The sequence below is a fragment of the Vitis riparia genome, chromosome 16 (assembly GCF_004353265.1).
Source record: "Vitis riparia cultivar Riparia Gloire de Montpellier isolate 1030 chromosome 16, EGFV_Vit.rip_1.0, whole genome shotgun sequence".
Classification (NCBI taxonomy): Eukaryota; Viridiplantae; Streptophyta; class Magnoliopsida; order Vitales; family Vitaceae; genus Vitis; species Vitis riparia.
In genome coordinates this window covers 8,706,401-8,723,457 of record NC_048446.1, presented here as the reverse complement: position 1 = coordinate 8,723,457, position 17,057 = coordinate 8,706,401, and the positions used below count along the sequence as shown (strand labels likewise).

Genomic DNA, 17,057 nt, shown 5'->3' with positions numbered 1-17,057 from the left:
TTTTTAACAATTTTAAGCCTACCGATATTTTTTTCCAGAATATCCGCCGATATATCTTTGATATATCCGATATATCCGTACAATCGAAGTACCGATATATCCGTGATTACAGATATTTTCATCCTTGCTTGCTGGCCATATCCCATCCTCCATAGGGAACCTAACACGGATGGAGTCATTGGATCTTTCCCAGAACCAGCTCTCAGGAGAGATCCCTTTGCAACTATCAAGGATAACATTCCTTGCATTCTTCACTGTGTCTCATAATCATCTGATAGGGCCTATACCACAAGGAAAACAATTTACAACATTTTCAAATGCTTCCTTTGATGGGAACTCGGGATTGTGTGGAAGTTCCGAGGCATCACCACCAACATATTCATCCTCTAGACAAGGTTCAACTAGTGAATTTGATTGGAAATTTGTATTAATGGGATACAAAAGTGGGCTAGTAATCGGAGTTTCAATTGGGTATTGCTTGACCTCATGGAAACATGAGTGGTTTGTGAAAACCTTTGGAAAGCGGCAAAGAAAATGGACAAGGAAAGAAAGAAGGGGGCATAGAGGCTGAATTTATCCAACCCAAATTTCCTTGAAAGATTTCTTAATCTATGTATACTGCTTGAATTGTTGGACTTCTTTCTTCATTTCTTTTTCCTTTTTAGTCATGGTGTTACTTCAACTTGTGTTTGTGTTAGCGAATGGATGTAAAACTGTTTGGGTTTCTTAATGGGAAGTTAAGCAGCAGTACAAGTCCCTTGAGGTTGTTTTACTTGCAAACCTTCTTATAGTTGGCTGAGTGAAACTATGCTTTGGGCTCCTCTACATCAACCTTAGAACTTGTATGCAAGTCTTTCATTTGAAATAAAGGCAAAAACTTCAATCTTTGAGCACCTAATCATAAAACAAAAAATTCAAGGGAGATATGTAATCTCTTTAAGTAAATAAAAACTAGTAGGAATAGCTTTATTTTATTTCATTTTTCTCTAGTTTTCAAGGCTAATCCTAATGTGTTACCACCACCACCCTTTTCAACCTCTAAACAAGGTAGCCTGGTGCATTTGGATGGAAAATGACATTGATGGGATATAAAAAATTTTGGAATGTGATAACCTAAATGGACAATGAAGGAAATTGAGAGATATAGAAATTAAGGCTTTGTTTGGGAATTGTTCTCGAAAATAGTTTTGAAAAATACTATTATCTAATGTTTTTCAATACAAAAGTTTGTTTAGAAATTGAAATATTCTTAATATTTTTTTATATTTTTAAAAATAACTTTTATTTGTAATACTTTATTTTTAATCACTATATATTTATATAATTATTTAAAAAAAATGAGTGAAAATAACTAAAAAAATATTTTCTGAAAATAAGCTATTTTTTGTTTTTAAGATTATAAAACTATTTTCTATTTTTAAATTGTCAAACATATATTCCTTTTTTTTTTTTTGAAGAATAAAAAATGTCTTAAAAAAATAGTTGTCAAACATACCCTAAATCATCCAACCACATTTTTCTTGAGAGATTTAAATTCATGTACTTCTTATACCGCTCTACTTCTTCCATTTTTTCTTCTTATTCTACCACTGTTTGATTTCTCTATCTTTTTCTTCTTGAAACTTCCTATTTTGTTGAGTGATGAGATGGTACTAACAATGGAAGACGGTTGCGGTTTGTAATAAACTGCAAATGCTAGTTTTATCGCTTCATTTGCCTTTTCTTTTTCTTATATAGTGGGGTCAACAACCAGAAGTAATTTGACTACCTTGTATTATTATATTGTTCCATTTATTCTCGCAAAGAGGTGAAAAGGGATGCTAGCCTGGCTTAGAGTTAGGATCTTTTATATGTAAGTAGTAGCAGTATAATGAGCCACCTGGGATGTAAAAGTGCTTGGGTGGTTTATATTTATGTAGTAGTATTAATGCAGATTGTAATTAACCACAAATTGAAGACATTAGTTTTTTGGCTCTTTTGCAAAGGTCTTTTGCATGTTTAACGTTTAACACTTAGAACTTTGCAATTGAACTTGACCCCTTGTATAGCACCCTATACCTTGAGGCTAGGGGCAATCTTGTGGGATGTTGTAGAATAATTAAAATAAACAATGTTCTTTCTTATCAAAAAAACTTCTTGGGTGTGAAGATCTATCCAATTATTTATCCTTGTTGAAAAGGTGAAAGGGAGAGATATCAATACTCACCCCATGTTGGTATTATCATCAAGCACAATAAAATATAAATAAAATTAGTTAAAATTTTATATATTTTTAACTTATTTAATCTTTAGATAGAAGAGCAAAAATAAATTAAATGAGTTTGAAAAAGTGTATAATTTATTTTTTATTTTTCTTCATCTTTTTTCTTTCTTTTTTACTTTCTCTCACTATTTTCTTTTTATTTATTTATTTATTTTTATTTTTTTTTGCATTTTCCTTCAAAATTTTTAGGAACCAAACATAGCTTAAATTTTTTTAAAATAGTGGAAGCCTAGAAAATTTAACTCACCATAATCACGAGATTTTGTGTTATCCAAGTGTCACAATTCTTTGTGAGTGTATACAATAATCTTATCCCATACAGAGATGAAAACACACGAATTTATAAAAGACCTAAAAATTTTTTTACCTTGTATCTTTTTCATGAATAAGATGTATATTTCTATAAAGAAGTTGGTTGATGCACAACTCTATCTTTTAGTCACTAAGAGAGAGGTAAAACTCCCAAAGTAGGAGTTAAATCTGATAATTAATTAGATTACTTAAATCACCTATTATATTTAAATTTATTTCAAAATTACAAAATTTTGAAATGAAGTGGTTAAAAATAAGAATTGGGTGCATGTGTTAGAGATGCACATGTCTTAGACCCTATTTAGCAACTGTTATTGACAACAATTTTATGTTCTTTATAATTAAAGAAAAAAAGAACATATTTAACAATAAAAAAAATAGAAATTTGGTATTTTCAAAGTATCTTTTAATTGTTTTTTCAAGGTTATTTTAAAAAATGATTATACAAATATAGAGAATAAGAAAAAATAAAACATTAGAAATAAAATTTATTTTTAAAATATAGAAAATAGATAAAACATATTTTTTTTCAAGTTTTTAAATAGACTTTTGTTCAATAAAACACTTGTTCTCAAAATTTGTCCTTCAAAAATAATTTTAAAAACATTTCTTACGTAGAGCTTTAACTTGGAGAATTGCATAACTGTTATCATTATCTATCTCCATATCTCATAACTTTAATTATTTCTTTAATAATCCAACTACTATTCTTGATTCAAGATGAAATTATTAAGAGAACTCTTATGAAAAGTACGGGGTTGCCTTGCTTTCTATATTAGAATAGACCAGATATACACCATGGACTAGGAAATAGAACCAGAAATTCCAAACTGGTATACCTCCATTTCTGCATTAAAATTCTGATGCTATGTGTAGCAGATTGGCCTTTTGTGTGGGTCTTGACCTTCACTAAATTCCTTATTAAAGACACAAAGAGAGACAACTTCAGTCAAACCAAAAATGAAATTAAGTAAAAATACCCTTACCTCATCATTTTATAAATCTTCTTTCCAGCAACTACAAAGAGAGCAAGGACGATCGACCACTATTATTGTGGTTAAACTAGCTTTTTGTGGTCTCATCGCTTGTGGAATTTGGGCTCCACCAGAGCTTCTATCAAGTCACCAATCGAAGAAAGAGGCGGTTCATTAGATTAAGCCAATTTATCTCTTATCCAAGTATCACAATTCTTTGTGAGTCTTTACAATAACCTTAACCCTTAAAGTGATGAAACACACAAATTTATATTAGACTAAAAACCCTATTTTTTTTATTATTATTTATATGCTTCCCATGAATAAGATGTGTACTTTGGGAGTTGGTTGATGGACAGTTCTATTTTTTAGTCACCAAAGGAGACATAAAACTGACACAGTGAGAGTTATGTCCGATAATTAATAGTCCCCTTAATCACCTAACATGATTAAATTTATTTCAAAATTACAAAATTTTGCTTAAAAACAAGAATTGGGTGCAAGCATTAGAGACATGTCTTAAACTTATTTAGTAACTAGTTTTAAGAATAATTTGATGTTTTTTAGAGAAAAAAAAATGAAATCCATGTTTGATAACTAAAAAATAAAAACGATTTTCTATTCTTAAAAACAGAAAATAGACTATTTTTTATAAAACATCTTTCACTTGTTTTCAATTGTTTTATTATTATTTTTTAAAAATAATTACACAAATATAAAAATAATTTAAAATAAAAATTTATAGATAAAATTTTATTTTTAAAATATATTTAAAAATATAAAAAAATATATATTAAGAACATTTCTTCAAATTATAGACATACTTTTGTTCTAGAGAACAAAAATTTCCATAAACCGTTTTTAAAATTGTTTTCAAAAACACTTTCCATATGGAGCCTAACATGAATTGTAGTATAGTTATCACTTTGTGTCTCTATACATCATAACTTTAATTTGCATCGACATGTCATAATGTTAATTTTATCTTCTTGATTTATTGTGAAATCATCTATTTCGATTCTATGCGGTCGCTTGTCAATTGCTTCAAATTGTCCTAAATATAATAGGAAAAAGGATCAAATTGCTAAGAAAAATCCTATGAGAAGTATAGAGTTGCTTTGCTTTCAATAATAAAATAGACCATATATACACCATGGACTAGGACATCGAACCAAAAACTCCAAACAGGTATACCTCCATTTCTGTGTTTGAATTCCAAAGGGATGTGTGACTATTAGATTGGTCTTTTGCATGTGTCTTGACCTTTGGCCCTCCCTTAGAGCTTGACAATGCCATGGTGTGGAAAAATCGATGCATTATTATGTCCCTCATTAACAACACAAAGAGAGACAACTTCACTCAACAGTAAAAAAAAAAAAAAAAAAAAAGGATGAGCATACACATGAAACATCATGGATTAACAGTTGGATCAATTATGAGTATAAATGTTCTGACCTTCAACATGGTACTTCGATCCATTTGCAGCAGTCTTCTGCCATTCTCTTCATGTAACTGCTTGAGCTTGGAAAAAGAGTGCGCATGACTCCAAATGAAGACAGGCTCGTTCGTTTGGACCCAACATTCTAAAACAATGTGGTGTGAAATGTTGCCTAAAGTTCCTCACCTTACGGAGACTACTTGGATATGTTAGTGGGATTTTTTGTGGTGACCAATACTTGGCAAGGGGCCTTTTATAAAACCATATATCTATGTAGAATTATGCCCATACTGGGTAGCTATCAGTGTCTGAGCAGCACGTGGGTGCCTTTTCACTCTTCCGAATAAACTTTACCTGGTCTCATCACTAATGGAAATATGAGTCCACTTTGAGCCATGTCATTTTCTTACTTTTCAACATACTTTGAGCCATGTCAAGGACATTTCTATTTGTTCTTTTAGCTATCCATTTTGTTGTGGAGAATAAGGAACCGTTAGAGGCAAATAAATCCCATGATTTTCACAATATTTTTCAAATTCTTTGGATGTGAATTCGTCTCCCCTATCAAATCTCATTGCCTTTATATCACTTTCCTTTTCAATAAGTACTTTAAATTTCTTAAAATCACTACATAGTTTGGATTTTTCCTTCAAAAAATACATTCAAGTTTTTCTACTAAAATCATCAATGAAAAGCAAAAAATATTTATTCTTACCAAAAGAGTTCAAATGAATTGCCCCATGTACATCTATTGCTCTTGTACTTGCTTCTTTTGGAAAATTATTTTGGGCATGTTTTCCAAGTAAACATCCTTCACATAATTGATCCAAGTGATCTTTAGAATGCAATCCTCTCACCATATTTTTCTTGCTCAATAATTTTAATCCACCAAAATTAAGATATCCAAATCTTAAGTGTCAAATCCATGAGAAGTCATTGACATAAGATTTTAGACATTTTACAACATCATTTTGAATGTTTAAGAAAAATGCTCTATTTCTTTTCATAGGCACATTAACAATTAAATTGCTATGTTGATCTCTTCCTTTTTAATCTCTCTTCATGGGCTTGAAACAATCCCATAAGTTGATCAACTGTCATAGAATCTAAATCTTTAGATTCTTTAATGACCACAACGATATAATAAAACTTCAAATCTAAAGATCGAAGCATTTTCTCAATCACATGAGTATTATTTAAACTCTTACTATTTCTTTTTAATAAATTCACAATAGCCAATACTCTTGAAAAATAATCGGAGATTGATTTAGATTCTTTTATGTTCAAACCTTCAAATTCTCCTTTAAGAGTTTGAAGACAAACTTTTTGTACCTTCTCAACTACCTTGTGTGTATTTTTTAATATCTCTCAGACTTCCTTTGAGGTGATTGCACTTGAAATATTCTCAAAAGTGCCTTCATCCATTGTTTAATAGATGATGGTGAGAGCTTTATTGTCTCTCTTCCTCATATCTTTCAAAAAATGTCTTTGATTAGGGATAAAGTGGTTTCATCTTATGGCTCTTTGTAGCCTTCCTCTACAACCTCTCATGTATCTTGTCAACCAAGCAAAGTCTTCATCTAGATACTCCAATTATCATAGTTGTCTTTGTTGAATTGAGGAACTTGAAACGAGTGCATCCCACTTGCCCTTTTTTTTGTATGGCTTTGATACCAAATTGTTGGATATGCGAAAGCGTTGATGCCAATTTGGTTGGAGTAATGAGGTTGATAGAGAAAAACAAACAATTACAAATGAAGATAAATTTAGGAGAATTAAAAATTTATTATCTTCTATCACTTTTTTTTTCAAACATTACATAATCTTCTATTTATAATTGCTCACACTAAACAAAATAGAAACTCCTAACATTTTGAAACCTTCAAAGACTTAACAACTCAAAAATAGAAACTAGAATAACTACTCAAAATAAAATTACTTACTGTTCATTTGATAATGTGATTTTTGGAATTACTTCTAATATTCTCAAGATACTAAAAAAAATGAAAATATTTTTTAAAATCACTGTCAAACACATCCTTACTATATTTTCAAATAATTTTTTTTTATACATTTTTTTCTCTCTTGGGCTTTATGATATTTATATTTTATGTAGTTCATTATAAAATGTTAAAAAAAAATGAAAGTATTTTAAAGATAAAAATCTAATAATTAGATTTTAATAATATAATGATTTATTCAATCATTATACTTGTTTACAGCACTACAATAATCTAATTTATGGACATTCAAAGTAGAGCTTATTTGCAAGCAATTTTTAGCTGGTTGGGTTGTCCATTGCATTCATCTGTTTCCATCTTTAACTATTTGCCTATCTGAACTGGTTGGATACAGCAACTGGTGCCTGCCCATCAGTGCATGTTTGTTTAGTGAGGTGACTTAGCCATTGGCATTTGATCGTATGCTACTGTAGCTGCTGCAAATTGAGTTTTTGTTGTCCCTTTGGGTTCAGTTTTGAGCTTTACTAAATGTCGGTAAGGACGGTTTTGGATTGTACGTAGGTGGTTTAGCTTAGTGTTTGGTAACCTGGTAGCCCTTCTTCTGCGTCAAAATTGGCCCTGTACCTGTCCTGGAATTTGATGTTTAGTTGCTATGAAGCCGGTAGGTCTTGTTAAGAAAATTATAATGATGGTTTTTAAATAAAGTTTAAAATAACATAATTAGAATTAATTTTTTTTAATAATGAGCTTTAACATATTTATTATGTAAAAAAAAAAAAAAATCTCAAAAGAGAAGATTATCTAGTGGTAATTGAAATTTAAGCTTTGGGGGCCTGGGCTCAAACAAATTAAAAATTGAGCTTGGCCGGCGGGCTGGGCCGAAAAAACAAATCGAAAATTGAGTTGAGCCTGGCCGGCGGGCTGGGCCGCAAAAACAAATTGGAAATTGAGTTGAGCCGGCCTGCCAAAACAAATTGAAAATTGAGCTTGGCCGGCGGGCTGGGCCGCAAAAACAAATTGAAAATTGAGTTGAGCCTGCCCTTTTACCCTTCTGAATAAGCGTTTCCCGGTCTCAGCACCAATGGAAATTTGGGCTCCACCAGAGCTTCTATCAAGTCACCAATAGAAGAGAGAGGCAGTTCATCAGCTTAAGTAAACGCGGGTCATTTAATAAATAGAGATTTTGCTTAATGTCACCCCTAAGCCTACGGAGATGACTTGACTTGTGAGTCAGATTTTAATATTAATAACAGGGGCTCATTCTGAAACGGTTTAAAATTTATGGGCAGACTAGTCTACTGGATTGCAGTCAATGCACCTTGCTCATTACTATATAAGACTATGGATCCTGGCTGTGAACCCTTATCACTCCCATTTGCTTTCTTATTATCCATTGAAAATATGGGCTCAACTTTGTGTCTCTTCATCTTCATGCGCTTTCTCCTTTTACTCTCATCTTTTTATCCAATGGTGGCTGACTCTTCCTCTTTTATGCAGCACCCACTGTGCCATGATAGTGAGAGCTCTGCCTTGATTCAGTTCAAGCAAAGCTTTTTGATTGATGGGCATGCCTCTGGTGATCCTTCTGCTTATCCAAAACTTGCAATGTGGAAATCCCATGGAGAAGGAGAAGGAAGTGATTGCTGCTCTTGGGATGGTGTTGAGTGTGACAGGGAGACTGGCCATGTGATCGGCCTTCACCTTGCCAGCAGTTGTCTCTATGGTTCTATCAACTCCAGCAACACCCTCTTCAGTCTTGCTCATCTCCGGAGGCTTGACCTCTCTCATAATCATTTCAATTACTCTGAGATCCCATTTGGTGTTGGTCAACTTTCAAGGCTTAGGAGTCTCGATCTCTCTTATGCTAGATTCTCTGGCCAAATCCCATCAGAACTCTTAGCACTGTCCAAATTGGTTTTCCTTGATCTCTCGGCAAACCCAATGTTGCAGCTTCAAAAGCCTAGCTTGAGAAATCTGGTTCAGAACTTTGCCCACTTAAAGAAACTTCGTCTAAGCCAGGTGAACATTTCTTCAACAATACCTCATGAGTTGGCAAATTTATCTTCATTGACAACTCTCTTCCTCAGAGAATGTGGATTGCATGGTGAATTCCCAACGAACATTTTTCAGCTACCAAGCCTAAAGATTCTTAGTGTGAGTTACAATCCAGATCTGATTGGTTACTTGCCTGAATTTCAGGAAACCAGTCCGTTAAAAGAGTTGCATCTTTATGGTACGAGTTTTTCTGGTGAGTTACCAACTTCAATTGGGAGGCTTGGTTCTTTGACTGAGTTGGACATCAGCTCATGCAATTTCACTGGGTTGGTCCCATCTCCACTTGGTCACCTTCCCCAGTTATCCTATTTAGACCTTTCAAATAACTCTTTTAGTGGCCAAATTCCTTCTTCCTTGGCAAATCTTACCCAACTCACTTTTTTAGTCCTTTCTTTTAATAATTTCAGTGTTGGGACCCTTGCTTGGCTTGGTGAGCAAACAAAACTCACTGCTTTGCATCTCCGCCAAATAAATTTAATTGGAGAAATCCCATTCTCTCTTGTAAATATGAGTCAACTAACTACTTTGACTCTCGCAGAAAATCAATTAAGTGGTCAGATCCCATCTTGGCTCATGAACCTCACCCAATTAACTGTATTAGAACTTGGGACAAACAATTTAGAAGGTGGAATCCCAAGTTCATTATTTGAACTTGTAAATCTTCAATCTCTTTCTGTAGGAGGAAATTCCTTGAATGGGACAGTGGAACTTAACATGTTACTTAAGCTCAAAAACCTCACCAGTTTCCAATTATCAGGCAACAGGTTATCATTGCTCGGTTACACCAGAACCAATGTTACTCTCCCTAAATTTAAGCTTTTAGGATTGGATTCATGCAACTTAACTGAGTTTCCTGATTTCCTGCGGAACCAAGATGAATTGGTGGTGCTCTCCCTTGCCAATAATAAAATTCATGGTCTAATTCCAAAGTGGATTTGGAACATAAGCCAAGAAAACCTAGGGTCTCTTGACCTTTCTGGAAACCTTTTAACCGGCTTTGACCAACATCCAGTTGTGCTTCCATGGTCCAGGTTAAGCATTTTAATGCTTGATTCTAACATGTTGCAAGGACCACTTCCAATTCCACCACCGTCAACCATTGAATATTATTCAGTCTCCAGAAATAAACTGATCGGAGAAATTTCGCCACTTATTTGCAACATGAGTTCTCTTATGTTACTTGATTTGTCTAGTAACAATTTGAGTGGCAGGATTCCCCAATGTCTGGCCAACTTGAGCAAATCTCTGTCCGTACTGGATCTGGGAAGCAACAGCCTTGATGGCCCCATTCCTCAAACATGCACAGTGACAAACAATTTGAGGGTGATTGATTTAGGTGAAAATCAATTCCAAGGCCAAATACCAAGATCATTTGCCAATTGCATGATGCTCGAGCACCTTGTTCTCGGAAACAATCAAATCGATGATATTTTCCCTTTTTGGCTTGGAGCCCTTCCACAGCTACAAGTTCTTATTTTGAGATCCAACAAATTCCATGGTGCAATAGAGAGCTGGCACTCGAATTTCAGGTTTCCCAAGTTACGCATCATCGATCTCTCTGACAATAAGTTTATAGGTGATTTACCATCAGACTATTTCCAAAATTGGGATGCCATGAAACTTACAGATATTGCAAACGATCTTAGGTACATGCAGGTGCGCCCAGAGTTTGGAAACCTAGGGTATACATGGACTGGCCATTACTTGTACTCAATGACAATGACAAATAAAGGTATGCAGAGGTTTTATGAGAAGATCCCTGATATTTTCATAGCAATTGATTTCTCAGGCAACAATTTCAAAGGACAAATTCCAACCTCCACTGGGAACCTCAAGGGGCTTCATTTGCTGAACCTTGGCGACAACAATCTTACTGGCCATATCCCATCCTCCTTGGGGAACCTACCACAGTTAGAGTCATTGGATCTTTCCCAAAACCAACTCTCAGGAGAGATCCCTTTGCAACTATCAAGGATAACATTCCTTGCATTCTTCAATGTGTCTCATAATCATCTGACGGGGCCTATACCACAAGGAAATCAATTTACAACATTTCCAAATGCTTCCTTTGATGGGAACCCGGGATTGTGTGGAAGTACTTTGTTAAGGGCATGTGGAAGTTTTGAGGCATCACCACCAACATCTTCATCCTCTAAACAAGGTTCAACTAGTGAATTTGATTGGAAATTTGTACTAATGGGATACGGAAGTGGGCTAGTAATCGGAGTTTCAATTGGGTACTGCTTGACCTCATGGAAACATGAGTGGTTCGTGAAAACCTTTGGAAAGCAACAAAGAAAATGGACAAGGAAAGAAAAAAGGGGGAACAAAAGCTAAATTTATCTGACCCAAATTTCCTTGAAAGATTTCTTAATCTATGTATATTGCTTGAATTGTTGGACTTCTTTCTTCATTTCTTTTTCCTTTCTAGTCATGGTGTTACTTCAACTTGTGTTTGTGTTGGCAAATGGATGTAAAACTGCTTGGGTTTCTTAATAATATGTAGTGTAGCAATGCAACTTGATTATGGCTTGTATTGAACTACAAATTTAAGGTGTTATTCTTGTCATTTCTCTTATCATTCCTTCTTCCTTTTATCAAGTTGCGCGCTTACATATTAGTAAGTACTATCACTAACTCGCATGTATTAGATTCTTCTATCTATTTCACATAGAAAAAGGACAAAAGCAAAATGAAAGTTGCCTTGCATTGGAGTTAAGCTATTTAATGGGAAGTTAAGCAGTAGTACAAGTCCCTTGAGGTTGTTTTACATGCAAACCTTCTTATAGTTGGCTCAGTGAAACTATACTTTGGGCTCCTCTACATCAACCTTAGAACTTGTATGCAAGTCTTTGATTTGAAATAAAGGCAAAAAATTCAATCTTTGAGCACCTAACCATAAAACAGAAAATTCAAGGGCGATATGGAATCTCTTTAAGTAAATAAAAACTTGTAGGAAAAGCTTTATTTTATTTCATTTTTCTCTAGTTTTCAAGGCTAATCCTGATGTGTTACCACTACCACCCTTTTCAACCTCTAAATAAGGTTCCCTGGTGCATTTGGATGGAAAATGACATTGATGGGATATGAAAAGTTTTGGAATGTGATAACCCAAATGGACAATGGAAGAAATTGAGAGATATAGAAATTAAGGCTTTTGTTTGGGAATTGTTCTCAAAAATAGTTTTGAAAAATACTATTATCTAATGTTTTTCAGTACAAAAGTTTATTTAAAAACCTGAAATGTTTTTAATCTATTTTTTATATTTTAAAATATTTTTTTAAATATAACTTTTATTTATTTATTATACTTTATTTTTAATCACTCTATATGTATATAATTATTTTAAAAAAATCAAAAGATAAATGAAAATAACTAAAAAAATATTTTCCGAAAATAAAGCTATTTTTTGTTTTTAAGATTATAAAACTATCTTCTATTTTTAAATTGTCAAACATATTTTCCTTTTTTTTTTTTTTTGAAGAATAAAAAATGTTTAAAAAAATAGTTGTCAAACATGCCCTAAATCATCCAACCATAGTTATCTTGAGAGATTTAAATTCATGTGCTTCTTATACCGCTCTATTTCTTTCTTTTTTTTTTCTTTTTTTTTTGCCATTGTTTGATTTCTTTCTCTTTTTCTTCTTGAAACTTCCTGTTTTGTTGAGTAATGAGATGGTACTAACAATGGAAGACGCCTATGGCATGTAATAAACTGCAAATGCTAGTTTTGTCGCTTCATTTGCTTTTTCTTTTTCTTATCTAGTGGGGTGCAACAACCACAAGTATGAAAAATTTATATACCAGAAGTAATTTGACTGCCTTGTATTATTATTTGAATTCAACATATTTTTTTATATCAACAGATGATTTTTTTTTTTTAAAAAAAAAAAGGGAAAAAAAAAGGAAAAAAAAAAAGTCTTTTCCGTTCTCTTCACATTATCATGACTCCATATGGAGACAACTTCATTTGGAGTTTTTCACTTTATAGGTGATTTTCCATCGAAGTATTTCTAAAATTGGGATGCCAAGAAAGGAGCGACAATGATATGAAATTAGCAACCATAAAATCACCCTACCCTCTAAACCATCACTTTCATACTCGTTATGTTATCTCTAAAAAATCTGACTTTTTTTTAAATTAAACACCTGGACAAATCAACTTCTTAGAATATAGAAAAAGTTGAACGATCACACACCACCTTGATCTGTCTCACACTTGAGATTTAAGGTGGATTCATAGAGCATCCTAGGCAAATAACAATAATAATAATAAAATAAATAAATAAATAAAAATTAACTACCAAAAAGAAACTAAGGACCCCACCCAATTTTAAATTAAGAGTGCGTTTGATAGTGATTTTAAGAAGCGTTTCTACTCTTTCTACTATTTGAAATTTTTTTTCTTTCAAAGTATTAGAAAAATTAGAAACACCTCCTAAAATCATTGTTAAACGCACTGTAAGAGTGTGTTTGGCAATGATATTAGAAAGTGTTTCTACCATTAATGCTTGAAAAATAAAAATAAAAATTAAGTGTTAAAATACTATAAACAATTTCTAGAATTACTGTCAAACTCACTTTAAATCTATTAATCCTTATGGCTTCAAAACACATCTAATATGGGGCCCTATGAGTATCAAGAACTTCTCCACCCTAGATTTAATTTATACACATCCAAACTGGTTAAGCTAGAGGATTACCTTTGCTGCTGTTCTAGTTGCTTACCAGCTTTCCACATAACCCCACCAGAATGCAATGGGATACTATTTCTAAGTCAGAATTATCTTAAATTCAATTATCAGCCTTGCATTAGACTATATATTTATGAACAATTAAAACATTTCTTATTTGTTATTATAGATACCAAAAAGTATCTTCTACAAATACAGGTGTCTAATAACATTGGAAATTACATCAATTTTGTATTATTAGCCAAATAAAAACGGTGCCAAAATCATCAACAATAATCAATAATATTGCACAACCAACTCATTAGGCTTTTCATAATTGCAGGCAGTTGCTATTTCAGGGGAATACAGTGAATACCTCCACATCCTCCATTTCTGGGCTTCTCACTGAGTATTGAAATGTCCATCCATGGCAAGCACCAGCATGCAGACCATTCTTATTGATGGCAAAAACTGCCCCAACGAAATCTGGAAATTTTCTTGCAATTCGCTTTATGGCATCTTGGGCAGCAAGCTTTGGCTCCATCCCCAGTCGCATACTCTCCACAACTTGATAGCTGAAATCAGGTAAATGATTCTTAGGATCCAAATAGTCAGTCAAGAAAAGGGGATTGAGTATCTCTTTCTTGTCCAGTGTCTAAAGAGTTTCTTTCCTAAAGTTGGTGAGATGAGAGGTATATCAAGAGCACTTGGACCTTGGAAAAAATAGGCTTGGGAACAGAGCCAAAACAGAGAAGCAATCCATCCTACATCACACATCTGAGAGAGCATAGAATGGATGGGTGGGCTTTTCAGTTCAAGTGAGGAGAGCAGCAAATGACTTGAGTTTGATTGCCTTGATATAAAGAGGGCCCAAACCTCAGGTCAAGCTCTCCAAGCTTGATGAGCCTTAACTGAGATATAGAGGTGATAGTTTTTGTAGCTAGTATTGCATTAATATTCTCCATGCATGTTACTAATTTATATAAGAAACATGCTACTTTACTATTTGTCTTTTTTCCTATTTTCCTCCCTTCTCTTTTTATTTGAGTGAGATTGAGGACATGCTCCATAAGAGCAGGGTTTTGAGTTTTGGTTCCAAAGGCATTCATAGCTTCAGAGCCTGGTTCTTTCACTGTGGCACTGCTCTACATAGAGAGTTCAAGCCAAATTGAGCCTGACTAGTGCCAAACCCTGCCTAGCCTATGCTTTGTTTAGGTTGGCTCATTATGGCTCTACAAGATTGATTTTGAATTTCACCAAGACATTAGCTGGAGCGCAGCCCATTTTAGTACCTCAAAGATTTTGAATACTTAATCAATTTAGACAATCTTCATTATAAAAATTCCAGTTTTAGCTAACTTAGAAGAGAAGCTTCCAAATTTTGTTTTAATACCAACTGGAAAAACAACAGTTTCCAGGCTGAAGTTTAAAAGTTTGGGATTTGTTGAACTACCATGGAAGGAAACGCATCATGATATCACCATCCCCAGTTGCACCACAAGCACCAACTTCATCATCAGCATAGGACGAAGATCCTGCAATGGGCCCATCACCCACCCTGCAGTCAAAAATGAGATTCTGTTGAGGATTTTCCTTAATCAACCACTTTATATTTCAGCAAGATATTTTTACAACATCATTTCCATGAATGAAAACACACGCATTTTATTACACATTCATTCAAACAAATCATGACTTCATATAAGTAGGTATTCTTTTCTCCGTTCAAAACTCAAACTTTGACTTTAAAAGCCAAGATGATTATTTGACCAATGGGAAAAAAATGAGATGGCCAAAATAGTATGCCGTATTTTTATTTTTTTTTTCCCAAGGCATTAATGAATGAAATACCATATGGTTACTGGATAAAGTAAGCGAAAAGAATTCACAATTTCACATCACTGAATAGATCGTCACACTTCAAAATGACATGAGAACTCCTTATGCTCAATATAAAAAAAGAACCAAACCTTTAATACTCATCATGGAAGATGAGACTGGTCAGTATTGACAACTATTGCAGATCCAAACAACCCTTCACTATGGTCTTTCCTCCTGTAGCTGACATTTTGGGGGACACTTCCTGTCTAATGGATTGCAATTTATATCTCCTCTCCAAAACAAGATCAGAAAGAAGTACACTTCTTTTGTTATATATTAACTACCTTCCATGAACACTACCAAATGAGTGAAGTCATCATGTTAGACAGTGGGAGTGAAGAAACTATGTCAAATCAACCAAGGTGCTGCTCTAGGGAAAATTCAGGTTCTTTTTCCTCATTCTTCTATTTCCAAACTAGGTTTTTTCAAGTCAAACTGACAAGAAACTAAAGTCCTTGCCACTCAAAATTTTTGCATGCTCAAGGGTTCATAATAAAGTAAACTCTAGTAATTTATTTCAAATAAGGAAAGCTTCTAAAGCCCGGAGCCCAAATGCATGTATGCAAAAAGGAGTGATGATACAATTGCCCATGTCTTTTTCTAGTGTCCTTTAATATATGAGCTGTGAAAAAACTTCTCTCCTGCAAGAATTCACCAATTGAGCCTCAAAAGAGATCTGGATGGCAACAATTTCCTTTCAGGGGTTTAGGAAGGAAACCTTGAAGGAGAGTCTTGAATGTACTTGGGTTAGAGAGGAAGGAAGAGCCTTCGAGGATTAACCACCGTTAGAACAGAGCTATTGCCCAGAATTGTGAAAAGTCAACCACTAAATTTTTACTTGCTTCTAGGCTGATTTGTAAGCTGAATGGTAGACTATATTTAGATAGTCTCCTAGTTGGCATATTTTCTTGTTTTTGAATTAACTTTTCTCCCTGATTTCCTCATTGTAATTTAGGAAATTTATAGCTCTAAATTTTCGTTTCGTAGGCTGTTTCTAGTGTACATAAATGACATATTGTGTAGTTTTGTTAGACGAAACAAAAATATATTTAGAATTTGCACATGGTATCAAGGCAAACTTGCTGCATTTTGATATCATTTTTCTGGCAGCTGTTTTTTTCCCAATGCAAATCACAAGTGTTATCTTTTGGCGCCATTAACCCTGTTGGACTTCATTGCCAAAAGAGGTCTATGTTTGGTTTTAGACTCCATTGATGACAAAGGAGTTTGATATTAAAGGGGAGGCAAGTAGAAGAAGGATGATATTGAGAATTCAATCTTGATTTCTATTACAAATACAAAACAGGAATCAAATCTCTTTACCAAAGAACAATTGGAACAACTATATAGGTCAAGCACACTTGTTTTCTAACCCTTCTTCCTCACCCAACCTAGACCAAACAAATTATTTTTTAACTACTTTGAATGTCACCTCAAGAAATTCAAACCTTTGGATCATTGATTCAAGGGAATTTTTTTTTTGATAAGTCAAAGTAACA

General features: G+C 33.7%; 2 protein-coding genes across 4 annotated transcripts in view; one reads left to right on the top strand and one right to left on the bottom strand.

The window, feature by feature from the left end:
* Positions 1–8,415: 8,415 nt before the first annotated feature.
* Positions 8,416–11,340, top strand: LOC117933228 (receptor like protein 27-like). Its single transcript, XM_034854613.1, has 3 exons — positions 8,416–8,967; positions 9,079–9,196; positions 9,683–11,340. The coding sequence occupies exons 1-3, from the start codon at positions 8,416–8,418 to the stop codon at positions 11,338–11,340; spliced, it is 2,328 nt and encodes a 775-aa protein (XP_034710504.1).
* A 2,542-nt stretch (positions 11,341–13,882) lies between these two features.
* Positions 13,883–17,057, bottom strand: part of LOC117933655 (probable isoaspartyl peptidase/L-asparaginase 3) — a 31,489-nt gene continuing 28,314 nt past the window's right edge. For all 3 annotated transcript variants that reach the window (XM_034855131.1, XM_034855132.1, XM_034855133.1), the window contains 2 exons: positions 15,131–15,235; positions 13,883–14,252 (listed from right to left, as the gene is read on the bottom strand). In XM_034855131.1, coding sequence (XP_034711022.1) covers positions 14,033–14,252; positions 15,131–15,235 — 325 coding nt within the window. In that variant the 3' untranslated portion in view covers positions 13,883–14,032. The remainder of the gene's footprint in view (positions 14,253–15,130; positions 15,236–17,057) is intronic.